Source organism: Balaenoptera physalus (assembly GCF_965194825.1).
Source record: "Balaenoptera physalus genome assembly, chromosome: 10".
Taxonomy (NCBI): Eukaryota; Metazoa; Chordata; class Mammalia; order Artiodactyla; family Balaenopteridae; genus Balaenoptera; species Balaenoptera physalus.
The window spans coordinates 101,887,592-101,902,144 of NC_138889.1; the positions used below are offsets into that span (position 1 = coordinate 101,887,592).

At 47.6% G+C, this 14,553-nt stretch overlaps 1 protein-coding gene across 1 annotated transcript; it reads left to right on the plus strand.

Moving 5' to 3' along the window:
- The first annotated feature begins 3,141 nt into the window (after nucleotides 1-3,141).
- SERPING1 (serpin family G member 1) lies at nucleotides 3,142-14,521 on the plus strand. The gene is made up of 8 exons (XM_082476108.1): nucleotides 3,142-3,232; nucleotides 3,753-3,827; nucleotides 4,644-5,073; nucleotides 6,538-6,672; nucleotides 8,374-8,577; nucleotides 8,775-8,914; nucleotides 12,386-12,587; nucleotides 14,010-14,521. The coding sequence occupies exons 2-8, from the start codon at nucleotides 3,777-3,779 to the stop codon at nucleotides 14,261-14,263; spliced, it is 1,416 nt and encodes a 471-aa protein (XP_082332234.1). The 5' UTR covers nucleotides 3,142-3,232; nucleotides 3,753-3,776; the 3' UTR covers nucleotides 14,264-14,521.
- Nucleotides 14,522-14,553: the final 32 nt, after the last annotated feature.

The following is a 14,553-nucleotide window of genomic DNA, read 5'->3' on the forward strand; positions in this document are numbered from 1 at the left end:
AATTATTTGGATCTAATCCAGGTCTTTGTCTCTCACTCCCCACTACCTCCTACCAGTAGACTGACAGGACGATGAAAATCAAGGGTTATTTTATTTTATTTTATTGTGATAACACTTAACATGAGGTCTATCCTCTTAAATTTTAAGTGTACATTGGTGTGGGCTATAGGTACAATGTTGTACAGAAGGTCTCTAGAGCTTGTTCATCTTACTTAACCAAAGCTTTTTTTTTTTAATATTTATTTATTTATTTATTTGGTTGCACCGGGTCTTAGTTGCGGCATGCATGTGGGATCTAGTCCCCTGGCCAGGGATTGAACCCAGGCCCCCTGCATTGGGAGCATGGAGTCTTAACCACTGTGCCACCAGGGAAGTCCCTAACCAAAGCTTTATGTATATTGATCAATAATTCCCTATCCCCATCCCCGACCCACCCCTAGTAACTACCATTCCGACCTTTGATGTTATGTGTGTGTGTGTGTGTGTGTGTGTGTGTGTGTGTGTGTGTGTGTGGAGTCGAGTAGGTGGTGTGTTGCTGTGTGAAATGGTTGGCTCATGTCACACACGTCCTAGGTAAAGTTGTGCACCTGGTCTACCTGGCAGCGCTAACACAGAAGAGGTGTTTCCACTTCACTCTCATCTCTCCCAGACAAAAAATATTTGCATCTTTTCCTTTTTGGCAGGTCAACATCTGACGTTACAGATTCTGGGCCCTGATCTATAGTAAATAAGAAATCAAAGAAAATTTTATTCTCCTCGAATGGTATTCCTCAGCCAGGGTTCTGAAGAGAGGATTAAGCCCTATTGCCCAAGATATTCTTTGTACGTAATCATTCAACCACTCTCTGCGTCTATAGTGGTACTAGTTGTGTGCTACCTGTGAGAGAAATGAGGAAATAATCACCCAATGATTCTCCGTCTTCCGAGAATCTGGTGACCCTAATTCTCCTGCCCGATTTCCAAGGTTGGGGCAATTTTTTTCAGAGGAGAAACTACAGGTGTACAGATTTTGAGAAAGCGTTCACCCACAGCAATTTGTACCTTCTGTATCTGAGGACTTACCCAAGGGGAAAAAGCTGATAAAACGCTCTGAGTACAGAAAGAGCTTTAGCGAGAATTTGAACTCATCCACCACCAGGAACCCCGCAGCAAGGAAAAGTCATGTACACATACGACACGGAGAAAGAGCTTCCTGTGGGCTTATCCCTCCTCACCCATTGGAAGGGAAGGTTCTAATGGCAGAGAAACCCAGGACCTGCCCCCAGTGGTGGGGCAAGGACTGAATTCACAACCCTAAGCTGATTGACTATCGGATCGCCCACACTAAGGAGAAATTGTGCGAACACCCTGATTAAGTCAACCTCAGGCCATTCACTTTGGGGAAGGGCTTCCGCTTCGCTCCAGTTTCATCAGGCAGGACAGTATCCACAAAGCAGAGACACCCTCTAAATGTCCAGAAGAGATGGCTGCGGCCAGAGAGCTGAGATGTCTAAAGGAGATCGGGAAGACCTCTCCACTGGTGCTCGTGCACCCTGAGACTCTGGCCCACAGAGCACCACAGTCTTGCAGCTGGACACAGGGTGTTCACTCTGCTGCTGGCTTTAGGCTAGCTCCTGGCACGTGCCAGTAATTCATAGGGGTTAATACAGGATTTCGGGCTCAGAGAGACGTGGTCCACATCCTGGCTCTGTCACTTACTAGTTGTGTGATGTTGGATGAATCAAATAATTTCTGCTGAGTCTCATATTTTAAAAATTTGATTTCAGGTGGGATTAATATTAGCACCCACTTCATTGGTGTCATGAGAATTAATGAAAGGATGAATGAGGTTGATTGCCATCATCTTCTTTGTGTTTGGCTGACCCACAAGTTCAAAGGCCCCAACTTGGGCCCTGGGGATGGAGAAGTGGCATTGTGTGCGCAGCTGTTTCAACCATGGCACTGATGTGAAGGAACTTCCCCATGACTTTGGAGGTTCCCCAGTGGTTGCAGGGAATGAAGTACCTGCAAAGCTGGTGTCTTTGTGAGTCTTTTCCAAAGACACCCCTCCCCCCCCCAAGGAGCCACACAAATATTCTCTCTCGTTTCTGTCCTTGGTCAACCCCTTAGAGTAGCAGTTCTGGCGCTAGCAGCCAACTTTCCAGAATGTGCCAAACAGGACAGGCCCAGCAGTGAGGTGATCATAGAACATCGGAGCTGTATCAGGTCATCAGAGACCACCTTGTTTTGCAGAGGTAGTGTTGCCAGATTTAGCAAATAAGATACAGAATGTCCAGTTAAATCTGAATTTCAGATAAAAGACCAAAAACTACTTTGTTTAGTATAAGTAGGCCTCCATATTGCGGGGGGCACATTTCCAAATAAACTTTTTTTCATTTATCTGAAATTCAAATTTAACTGGGCTTCCTGTATTTTATCTGGCAACCATGAGAGGGGAGCTAGGTGCTGAGAGGGAAAGCAACTTGCTAGGGTCACACAGCAAGCCAGGCCTCACAGCCAGGGCTGTTGGCTCCCAGGCCACTCTCTCCCACCCTCAACACATATAGCTCAGCTTTGTGTTTTTTACTTAAGGTGAATGCTCGCTGGACTGGGGGCTTCAGATTCCTTGTCTGTTACAGAATGGAAGAACCACTAACTCCGGGTTTCCAAGAGGAGAAGCAGAACACCCATGGAGGAGAGCGGGGGTGAGGTTAGGACCTCAGGAGGTCCAGTCCAAGCTTATTTTCAAGTGAGGGCTCTCCAAGTGAGCCAGCCATTTAAGTGTTTTAAGGCTCTTAACTATCAAATGGGCACAATCGGGCCTATTTCCAAAGGGTTACTCTGAGGGTCCACTGAGATGAGCAATTCCAGGAAAGCTGGTTGCTTGCGAACTGTGGAGCACATTCTGTGTCTGTGCTGCTTCTATCATGACCCATAAAGATGCAGGAGGAGGCTTGGTTGTGTACAGCTGAGAGCTGCACCCAAGCTGCCCCACCCCCGGCTCCCAAGGGGCTTTGGGCTAAATTCCCGGCCTGGCTTACGAATCAGTATCCGTCCCATCCTGATTTACGGGAAATCACACCAGCGATCAATCAGCCTTAATTTGTAACTGGGCAATGTCCTGGGCCAGCCAATAGCTAAGACCGAACACCCGCCCCCCCGCCCCGCACTCCCCCCCCCCCACGCCCCGACGCTGTGGGACTACCCACTTAGTCTGCCCTGAAGCTGCCCAGTGACCAGGAGTTTGGAGCAGGTTTGGTGCTGGGGAGGGGGGTGTTGGGAGAAGGAGGTCTCCTCATCCTCGTCTCCTTCTTTTCCTCCCCAGTGCCCCGCCCCCCCACCCCTTTATCTCTGCAGTCTCTGTTTCCTCGCTTCCTCTTAAGACCTTTGCCTCCCCCTCCTTCCCCTCCATCTCCTCCCCCAGGGCTGTCGTGCCCAGCCCCCTCTGGACCTCCCCTCCTACCAGGGCCCCTGGCCTCATTGTTTAGCTAAAGCGGGACCCTCTGGATGGAACAGATGGACGGAGACCCGGGCCTGGGGGGAAAGGAAGGGCCAGCCGGTGCCGGGAAAGGGAAGCGGTTTGGGGAAAACAAAACAGGGGGAGGAGCCAGGGAGAAGGTGGCCCCGGCACGGAGGAGGGAGGGGGCGGAATTCGCAGAGAGGGGTTAGGGCCGCGAATGGAATGGGGGCGGGCCCCGGGGTGGGGCGGCGGGGGGAGGCCCCCTAGGCTCGAGGCTCGGAGCTGGCATCGACGACGGTGGCTGGCTCTGCAGGTCTGGGCTGACGTCGCCGCCCAGATGGCCTCCAGGCTGACCCCGCTGACCCTCCTGCTGCTGCTGCTGGCTGGGGTGAGTGACCCCTTCGGGAGGTGGGGGAGTGGAGGGGGGGGGGCGGCTGAGGATTAACCCTTCAGGCTCCGGAGAATGAGGAGAGCTCCTCTTGGGCTCAGCAAGTGTGATCCTAGCGCCGGAGTTGGTACAGAGCATGGGAAGAGCGGGGATTCAGACCCACGCGGGGTCTAATCCTGACTCGCTACGGTACCAGCTGCGGTGGCCTTGAGCCAGTCACTTCTCCGAGGCTACCTGTCCTGATTTACGAAGTGGAGAATAAAGCAGAAGGATCAAAGAGGGCAAGGAGATGGGCAGCATTTTGCGATATTAAAAGCAAGGGGTTGTTGAGGAAAGCTGAGTTGCGGGATGGATGTTGGGCTGGCGAGACCTAGGCTCTCCCCCGTGGTCTGGGAGGTCAGGGATAAGGGATGAGCCCAGGACAAAGGTGGGTGCTTAACTTTGGCGTGTGCATTCAATGTATGTGTGTGAAGTTGACACTGGCAGTGCCCTTTGAGATGTATCAGATGATGTGGTAGTGATCAAGGATCTGGAATCAGAGACCCAAGTTTGACTCCTAGTTTTTCCTTCTGCTTCCCTTGAGACCCTGGGCTAGTTACTTAATTTGTCTCAGCATCAGTTTCTTTTATCAGTGAAATGGGATAATACACGCTTTCTCTGAAGGAATTACTGGTGGTGGCCCCAGGGCAGGCCCCTCTGCCACCAGGCTATCCCGGGAATAATTCTCTGGTAGCCCACCTTCTCTTCCTGCTTTGAGTGTTTGAAGGGGACTGTGCCTCATAATAAAAGAAAGAAAGAAAGTCTCTTGAACCACAGGATAGAGCCTCCTCAAATCTGACTGGTGTCAGCCCCGTGGATCCAGAGAGCTTACAAGGAGGGGAAAGTGAAGGAGATATCCCAAAAGGAGATATTCCCAACAATGTATCCATTCAAGACACGGAGGGCTCTTCCACCCTGCTGAAAACCAACTTGACCATCGTAACAGTCAATACCATCCAGCCCTTCAACCAGTCCACCACTCAACCCATCCAGCCAACTACCCAGGCCACTGCTAAGCCCTTCTGCCCAGCGTCTGTCACCTCCTGCTCTGACTTGGAGAGTCATTCAGCAGAGGCCGTGCTGGGGGAGGCTTTGACAGATTTCTCCCTGAATCTCTACCACACTTTCTCAGTAATAAAGAAGGAGGAGACCAACATTGTCTTTTCCCCGTTCAGCATCGCCAGTCTCCTCACTCAAGTCCTGCTCGGTAAGAACCTGACTGAGTTCTCTCCAGGTTGTGTGTTAGATGTTCCCATGAGGGGGGAGCGTATCCAGATACACACACAGCTATCTGTGCCTCTGGAAGGAAGCTGTAAAAATGGGCTACACTGGGGGCGAGGGAGGGGAATCTTTTTATTCTGGAACTTTCATTTATTCTTTCATTTAACCATGATGTAATAGACACTATTGCTTATAAAATCCTATGGACTATACAAGAACATATAAAATAAGGTCCCAGCCACCAATCATGGTTCAAGGTAAGGCCATAAGGAAGATCAATGATAAGAGAGAGATGTAGAGTAGAATCATGATAATGCTGCTTCTTAGCTGTGTGACCTTGGGCAGATCACTTAACTCCTCTGAGCCTGAGTCCTTCTGTGTAAAATGGAAATGGTTGTAGTGACCTAAAAAAAATTAAGCAGGTAGCCCAGTGCCTGATGTGGTAAGAGGTCAAAAAATGTTAATTCCTCTGCTTTCCTGAGAGACCACAATCAAGTCCCCTGGGGTAATTACCCTAGGAATGGCACCAACAAAGTGCTCCAGCAGTGGAAACAGCTGTCACTCCAAGGGGGAATTCCAGGAAGGCTACTAGAGACAATACAGTGAGCACATAAGAACCTTTCTTCTGTAGTCCCAGAATCCTAACATCCCTAGCCTGTACCCACTGGATGCCAGTAGCACCCCACCCCCCAGTTATGACAACCAAAATGTCTCCACATGTGGCCAAATGTCCCCTGGGAGGCACATTTCAACTGATTGGTTTCAGTTAATTTTTTTATTGCCCAAAAGATATGGCTTGAATCTTTTCTCCATCCTCCAATTATTAACTCTGTGATCTTAAAATGAGTAGATTACTTACTCTCTTAAACCTCAGTTTCCTCATCTGTGTAACGGGGATAGGAAGTGTCCTTATGTAAAAGGGTTATGGTGAAGATTCAATGAGATAATATGGGAGAAGCACTTATGATGCCTGGAATGAAGTAAGTGCTTGATACATCTTATCTATTACTGCACAGAAGATGTGTACAATAAGTATTCAGTAATGAAAAACGGAAAGGGCACTGAACATGCATCCTCTTTTATGATTTCCTGATGTCTCTTCTTAACCATGATCTAGTGTCCCTGCCTATAGGGCGAACCTTTGTAAACCTGAACCAACTAAATAATAGGTCATGTGGAACAGGCAGCGATTGGACCAGGCTTTGGATGATGAGTGGTATTAAAATTAGGTAGGAAAACGGAGGAAGAAAGTATTCAAAACCCTAGAAAATCCTGTGATTATTCATAATTCCCCCACCCTTCTCTTTCTGACATGTATTATCTTCCAAAACACTTCTGGCTCTGATGATATGGGATTCCCCCCATTGCAGCCTGGTCCCTCAACCCTGGTCCCCAACGGTGGTTTCCCACTCCTCCTGCAGTTGCCCCTCATCTCTGCTGTTTGTTGTAGGGGCTAGAGGAGAAACCAAGGAAAGCCTGGAGCGACTCCTCTCTTACCCCAAAGACTTTACCTGTGTCCACCAGGCCCTGAAGGCCTCCACGTCCAAAGGCTTTACCACAGTCTCTCAAATCTTCCACAGCCCAGGTGAGTTCCCCGGGGAAGGATGGCAGGTGCCGAGCTGGGTCTTCAGGATTTTGATGGAGACCCAGCACTGGGGAAAGAGAGGACAGAGGGGATGTTAGAACTAGAACAGGGGGATGGAATGCAGAGCAGGTTGGGGCCTCAGAAATATCAGGTGGCTCCTGGGAGCTGGATAGGTCCCCTGGTGAGACCTTAGGCAAGTCATCTGCATTCATCAACTCCATCTAAAGTAAGAATAGCCTTCTGCATTCAGTAATGGAGAGGGCTGGAGAACTTTAGACATAAAATAGACAAAAAATGCCTGTCAATCTGGAGGTTCCCTGGTGGTCCAGTGGTTAAGACTCTGGTCTTTCACTGCTGTGGGCCTGGGCTCAATCCCTGGTTGGGGAACTAAGATCCTGCAAGCTGCAAGGCTGGAAAGAAAAGTTTGTTAATCTGGGTCAGGGGGTCTTGGGACTCCTTTGTACTTTCGTGTTATGTGACTTTGTTGTCATTTATGTATATTACATTATTAGGTAGGTAATCAGAGCAATGAGCTTCTAAAATGACCTAACGCAGTTCTTTCAAATTTTGCTCCCCAGAGCCCTAAGGTTCTGCAGAGCTGCTGCAGGAGTCCTGGTGGGAGTGGGGAGTTAGGGAGGCTGAGTGGGAAGTGAGGTGTCACTTCCTGTGAGAGGGAGATGAAGCCAGGTGGGCTTTGAACTCCCACCAGCCTCAACCAGAGCCCTTTTGTATTGTGGGCTTCAGACATGACTATATTTGAAACCTCAGTTCTGCTGAGCTTAAAAATTACAGATTTAGTGTGATTTTCCTCTTTGAATAAGGAAAAAAATTTCCCTGTCTTTTATTTTTTTACTATAAAAGCAATACTCATTCATTGTAGAAAACTGAGAAAATATTGGAATTCCCTGGTGGTCCAGTGGTTAGGACTCTGTGCTTCCACTGCAGGGGGCATGGGTTCGATCTCTGGTCGGGGAACTAAGATCCTGCATGCCACTCGGCATGGCCAGAAAAAACAAAAAACAAAACAAAAAACTGAGAACATATAGGAAAGAAAAAAGAAAGATAGAAAGAAAACTCACCTATCACACCATTATCTAAAAAAAAAACCAAAAACCCTCTTTTTAGAGATGGGAAAAATATGGCTTAGAGGGATTCAAGAAATGTTGCATTTACTTATTTGCTATAAATCAGATTTATCCTCTGTCTTGCTAGGTTGGTGGAAAATACAGCTGCATTCAATATTATCTATTTAGTCCAGGAAAAATTTCTCTTTCAAACACTTTTTTTCTTTAGTGGACCTGGGCTTTGGAGAGCAAAACCCAGGAAGTCTTGTCACACACCTTCCAGGGAGGCTGAAAAGCAGAGTCTGTTTCCTGTTGAATTAAGGGAAGAAAAGAGGGAAAATACAGGCAAATGGAAGTTAAGATCTCAAAGAGTTACCTTGCCAAGCCGTGGTCCCATGGCAAATAGAGGCAGTTAAAGCCTAGGATGAGTTCTGCTCTTAGCTCAGGATTTGCCTTCTCTGGGTCTCACTGAGCACATCTGTAAGAGGGGCGGGCTGGACCCCTGCTCCGACATACTATGTTCATTGGAGCAGGAAGAGTGATGGGAAACAAGCTCCCTCTCCAAGCCTGCTCTTGGAAGGGGAGAGAGTGTTCCAGGATCTCATGCCTCCCTCTCTCAACCTGCTTCCGCTGCCAGACCTGGCTATAAGGGACACCTTTGCGAATGCCTCTCAGAGCCTGTATGGCAACAGCCCCAAAGCCCTGGCAAATGACGGTAAAGGCAACTTGGAGTTCATCAACGCCTGGGTAGCCAAGAAGACCAACCACAAGATCAGACAACTGCTAGACAGCCTGCCCAGCGACTCCCGCCTTGTCCTCCTCAACGCTATCTACCTGAGTGGTAAGGGGGCCCTGGACCAGGATGTCTTCCCGTCCTGAGTTCCTCCTTCTCCTCCTGGCTTAAAACCCACTCAACCCCAAGTTCCAAGACTGGATCCCATGGTACCTGCCCCACCCCTTGCTAACAGAACCTTTTAACTCCACTTCATCCTCTCCCCACCTGCATTAGAGTAACCCTTCCCCCACTCTTCCCTCTAGCCAAGTGGAAGACAACATTTAACCACAGCAGAACAAATATGAAGGCCTTTTACAGCAGATCCTCTGTGATAAAAGTGCCCATGATGAATAGCAAGAAGTACCCTGTGGCCCATTTCACAGACCCGACTTTGAAGGCCAAGGTAAGTTCTTGGCCCTTCGCACTCCTGTTTCAGAGCCTCTTGCGTATCCTGACTTCTTTCCTGCTGTGGCTCCATCGGTGTGGGGCATAGCCTTACCCTTAATTCATCATTTCTACTGCTTCTGACTCTATTTCCACCCTATCTTTTCTCCTTCTCCCCCTCTCCAGCCTTGGCCGAGGCAGGCATTATATATTTGAGGTTGGAAAGCAGGATTCTAAAATTTCTTCATGCATCTCTACTGCATTGAATGGCAAAAAGTGCGTCGTGTTCCTATTCTGTGCCTCTGTTTCTCTTTCCAGTCAACCCACCAGTGGGCCCTGCTGGCTTAGTAAGTCCTCTGGGTGTGTACCTGTGTACAGCATGCATCTGTATGTGTACACATGTCTAGGTATATCCATGCGTTCATGTATGTGGTAAGTGCATGTGTGTGCATGTGTTAAATGGCTTAAGTTCCTTAGCAGAAATTGAACAGTATGATTTCAGTGGATGAGGAGGGAGGGAAGAGAGAACATGGAGCCCAGAAGATTCTAGTTAGTAAACTCTCTCGTGCCCAATGACTTCTGCCTTGTTAGGGCAGCAAGACACAGAACTATGAGGCAGAAAACAATGGGAGATACCCAGTGACTTGGTACCAGGCTGAGAAATATAGGATCTGTTCTGGAACATGCCAGGCTTGTTTCCACCTGGGGAGCTTTCCCCAGCTTTTCCCTCTGCCTGGACCCTCTTCACTCAGATTTTCACATAACTTGTTGCTTCTGCTCATCTGGTATCAGCTAACAGGCCACCTTGGTGGAGAGACCTTCCCCCTCCTTAAAGTAGCCTCCTCCTCACCCTGTAACATCATCCTGTTTTATTATATCCATGATACTTATCACTATCTGAATTATGTTGTTTACTTGCTTATTTGATTGCAGTATTATCTATCTCCCTGAGATACCGTCTCTTTCCTTGGGATCAGAGACCTTATCTCATTTTTTTCCTACTATATCTGAGGGCCTAGAACAATACCACCTATAATAAGTGCTCATTATGTTTGCTGAATAAATGAATGAATTCAATGGAAGATGCTAAAGGGAGCAACTCCCTTAGTATGAATGGCTAGGAAGACGTCACAGAGGTGGTTACTTTTGACCACTCTTAACCATTCATGCACTTTTCTACCCTTCCGTCCATCCGTCCCTATCCAATGGCTTTGAACATTCCCAACTATTTAACAGAACCAGAATACATGCATAAGGCAGAGAAGAGTGAATATATATGGCCGGTTCAGGGCATCACTCTAACGCAGAGTATATGGGGGAGAATATCAATGTGAGGGTTTTGTTTTGTTTTGTTTTTAAATTAATTAATTTATTTATTTATTTTTGGCCGTGTTGGGTCTTCGTCTCTGTGCGAGGGCTTTCTCTAGTTGCGGCGAGCGGGGGCCACTCTTCATCGCGGTGCGCGGGCCTCTCACTGTCGTGGCCTCTCTTGTTGCGGAGCACAGGCTCCAGACGCGCAGGCTCAGTAGTTGTGGGTCACGGGCCTAGTTGCTCCGCAGCATGTGGGATCTTCCCAGACCAGGGCTCGAACCCGTGTCCCCTGCATTGGCAGGCAGATTCTCAACCACTGCGCCACCAGGGAAGCCCCAATGTGAGGGGTTTTTTAATGGCAAAGAGGGAATTTTATGCAAAAAAACCCCACTCTTTACAGTTTCATGGGTTTTAAACAAATACTTGATTTAATATATTCATGTTATAAATTCAAAATCAAAGTTTTACTTAAGCCTTTAAATTTTTAGCTGAATTTGCTACATTATTAATCATATATTTATATAAAACACTAACTTTCATTTGTTCTTCAATTAAGCCATTTTGAACAGATTAAACTCCTTTAAACCATTTGTTTCATTTACAAATATGGTTAATTAATATTCCCCTAAGCATTTTGAGCTTATGTATATACTTTATAAATACTTCATACATTTGATATACTTGATTTTCTCTTTTAGCATGTCAGATACCTGACAGACAGAATTACAGCCCTGCTTGGCCACATCTTGCTAGCACTAAAGCCCACTTGTGAATTGAAAATTCAATCTGAAGAGTAAATCAACTTTCAGTCAACATCTCAACATCATTCTCAAACCAAATGAAATTATCCCACACCTTTTTGTTCAAAAGCATAAAACTAGCATGTCTGATTCTCTTAAAAATTATAAACGCTATTTTAAATAACAAACACAGATTGCTCTGAACTTATCACCTGGTGTTAATACTACAGAGTTGGCTTATTTTGTTATTCCCATACTTCATTCTAAATTTTCCTGGGATTTAAAGAGTACTTACCCAATGAAGGGGGTTAGGTTTACCAACTCAGGTATGCTCAGGTTGTTGGCTTGAAAATTCAAGACCACAGTGTGGTAATTTTTTGGTCACAGAGGCAAGGTCTGTACACGGGACACGAAGAGTGTGTACTGCCAGATGAGTGTACCCTATCTGGAGCCTCTGTCAACAGGGATCCCCATGTCCATGCTCTTCAGGTGATAAATCAGTGTACAACCTGCTTCTTCTGGACCATTTTTTCAAGTCCAACAATTGATTGTTTTCAGTTAATTTCTTCATTGCCCAGTTGAATTCTGCATTCTAGATTATTCTTGTCCATCTCTCAACCTCAACCATAATGCCATTTCAGTAATAGTCTCTTATCTCCTATTAGTTTCTCAGTCCTGGCACTATTGACATTTTGGGTTCGACGATTCTTCATTATAAGATGCTGTCCCTGACATTGTAGGATTTAGCAGCGTCCCTGGCTTCTACCCACTAGATGCCAGTAGCACTGTGAGCTCCTGTTTCTGCCAGCTCCAAACATTGCCAGATGTCCACTGGGGGCAAATTTGCCCTGAGTTGAGAACACCCCTGTATTGGACTTGTGGGTCCTGCATTTCTCTCATACTTTTATCTGGCCACCAGTTGTAAGTCCTTCTAGTGACAAACTAGCTGAAAAGGTAGGCTAGGATCAGCTTGTACACAATCTTGAATGCCAGACCAAGAGTTTATACTTAATCTCGTAGGCAGTGAAAAGCCATCAGAAGTCTTTAAAAGGACGAACCTGATGACTGTGGTGGTGCATTATGTACGTTATATACTTTCTGCACAACATGCTTGAAAGGAACTGGGCTCAGAGAGATCAGATTGCTTGCCTGTAGTGCACAGTTAATCAGCAGTAGAGTCAGGACGTGATCCTCAGCCTGTGTGATCAGAACTCGTGCTCATTCCTCTGCCTCTAACCAGCACAGGGTTAGACCAGCACTGTTCACCCAGCTGGCATCCTCATCTCATGGCAAAGCCTGGGAGCCTAGCTCTGGCTGCTGCTTGTTAAAATAGTACAGACCGTAGCAGCGGACTGAAGACCAGCCTCGGGACACAGAGGGTAGGAGCCGGGAGAGAGCTGGGGTAGGAAGACTGACAATGTGCATGTCTTACTCTCCAGGTGGCCCGTCTGCAGCTGTCCCACAACCTGAGCTTTGTGATCCTGGTGCCCCAGACCTTGAAACACCGTCTCGAAGACTTGGAGCAGGCTCTCAGCCCCCCTGTCTTCAAGGCCGTCATGAGGAAGCTGGAGTCGGCCAAGTTCCATCCTACTCACCTGATGATGCCTCGCATCAAAGTAAAGAGCAACCAGGACATGCTGGGTGAGCGCTGGCAGGACTGATCCTAGGCCATCAGAGGAGAAGAGGTTGTGATGGTGGGCTGGGGGTGGAGGGCGGGCCTTGAAATTCCGTTAACCCTCTCATCCGTAATCTCAGGTTGCCCCTCAATCCTCTGATTATCCCACTGGATCGTGGAGGAAGCTGAGAGTCAGAAAGTTTGCATGACTTACTCAAGGTCCCTTAAGCTGATTAGAAGTGAGCCGGAACCCCAATATAGGTCGACAGCCCTCCCAACTGTTTCCACTGCGGTCCCTTGTGACATAGACACTGGGAACAGGTCACCGAGGTGGGAGTGGATGCTTCTCCCTCAGAGACATGTCATAAAACTCAGGCACCCCACGGCATATGCAAGAAGCTCTCTACTAAAAGGGTCTGGAGGCTTCTGAGTTTAGGGGGGTCAACAGATACTCCGTTTCCTAACCTTAGACCTCACTTCCTGATCTTTGATGTCATGTCCAAATATATCACTTCATTTTCTGTTATAGAACTTGACTTCCTAATAGATGATCTTGTTTCCTAGTATATGACATCACACCCTTGTATGTGACCTCATTTGGGAACATATGTCCTCTTTCCGATACATTACCTCACTTCCAAGGTCCTTGTTGATAAGGAAGCAATAGCATCACTTTTCAGGGTTTTGGGGGGTTGGGGACGAGGCTTCTCTCCACTTGAGAGAAAGTGGTGGTTGGAGTGAAGATGGGCCCACTGTTAGAGGATCCCATGAACTGGACCGGAAGGCACATTATAACGTGATTATAATTTGATAAACAGGAGGAGGAGAAAGAGGGTATTGGAACTTGGGACAAACCCAGAAAATTCAGGACAAACGTCTCCAACAGCTGAGGGTTTTGTGCTGTTTTTTTTTTTTTAATTGCAGTATTTTTAAAAATATTTTAAATTATTATTTTTTAATTTAACTTTTAAAATTTTTATACAATTTTATTTTTTATTTTTTGGCTGCGTTGCGTCTTCGTTGCTGCACACAGGCTTTCTTTGGTTGCAGCAAGTGGGGGGCTACTCTTCATTGCGGTGTGCGGGCTTCTCATTGCAGTGGCTCCTCTTGTTGCGGAGCATGGGCTCTAGACGCGCGGACTCAGTAGTTGCAGCACGTGGGCCCTAGAGTGCACGGGCTTCAGTAGTTGTGGCGTGTGGTCTCAGTAGTTGTGGCGCACGGGCTTAGTTGCTCTGCAGCATGTGGGATCTTCCCGGACCAGGGCTCGAACCTGTGTCCCCTGCATTGGCAGGTGGATTCTTAACCACTGCGCCACCAAGGAAGTCTCTTTTATACAATTTTTAAAGGTTACTTTCCATTTACAGTCACTACGAAACATTGGCTATATTCCCCGTGTTGTACAGTCGTGCTGGTCTTTGACTTATTGTTTTTCTCTGGTTATGCCCTAGAATTCTTTGACTTTACCTACGACATCAACCTGTGCGGGCTGACAGAGGACCCGGATCTGCAGCTTTCTGCGATGCAGCACCAGTCCGTACTGGAGCTGACGGAGAGCGGGGTGGAGGCGGCTGCAGCCTCGGCTGTCTCTGTGGCCCGCAGTTTGCTGGTCTTTGAAGTGCAGCAGCCCTTCCTCTTTGTGCTCTGGGACCAGCAGCACAAGTTCCCGGTCTTCATGGGGCGGATATATGACCCCAGCACCTGAGACCTGCAGGAGGCCGACCAGGGCAAGCCCGACCCCTCTGGCCTCAGCTCTTCTAGTTGCAGCCCTGCTGCTGCCTGCCTGGACTTGTCCCCGGCTGCCTCCCACCTCAGGTCTGCCCTCCACCTGAAGGGCTCCCGCGGGGTCTGGTGAGGGGACCTGCTTCTATCATCCCTTCCCTGTGACTCTCCAAAGCACTTTTCGCAGCTTCCTCTGGTACAGATATAGCAGACTCTACAAATAAAACCTGGCAATCCATGACTTCCTCTCTCATTTGCCTTTCAATTTTAGAG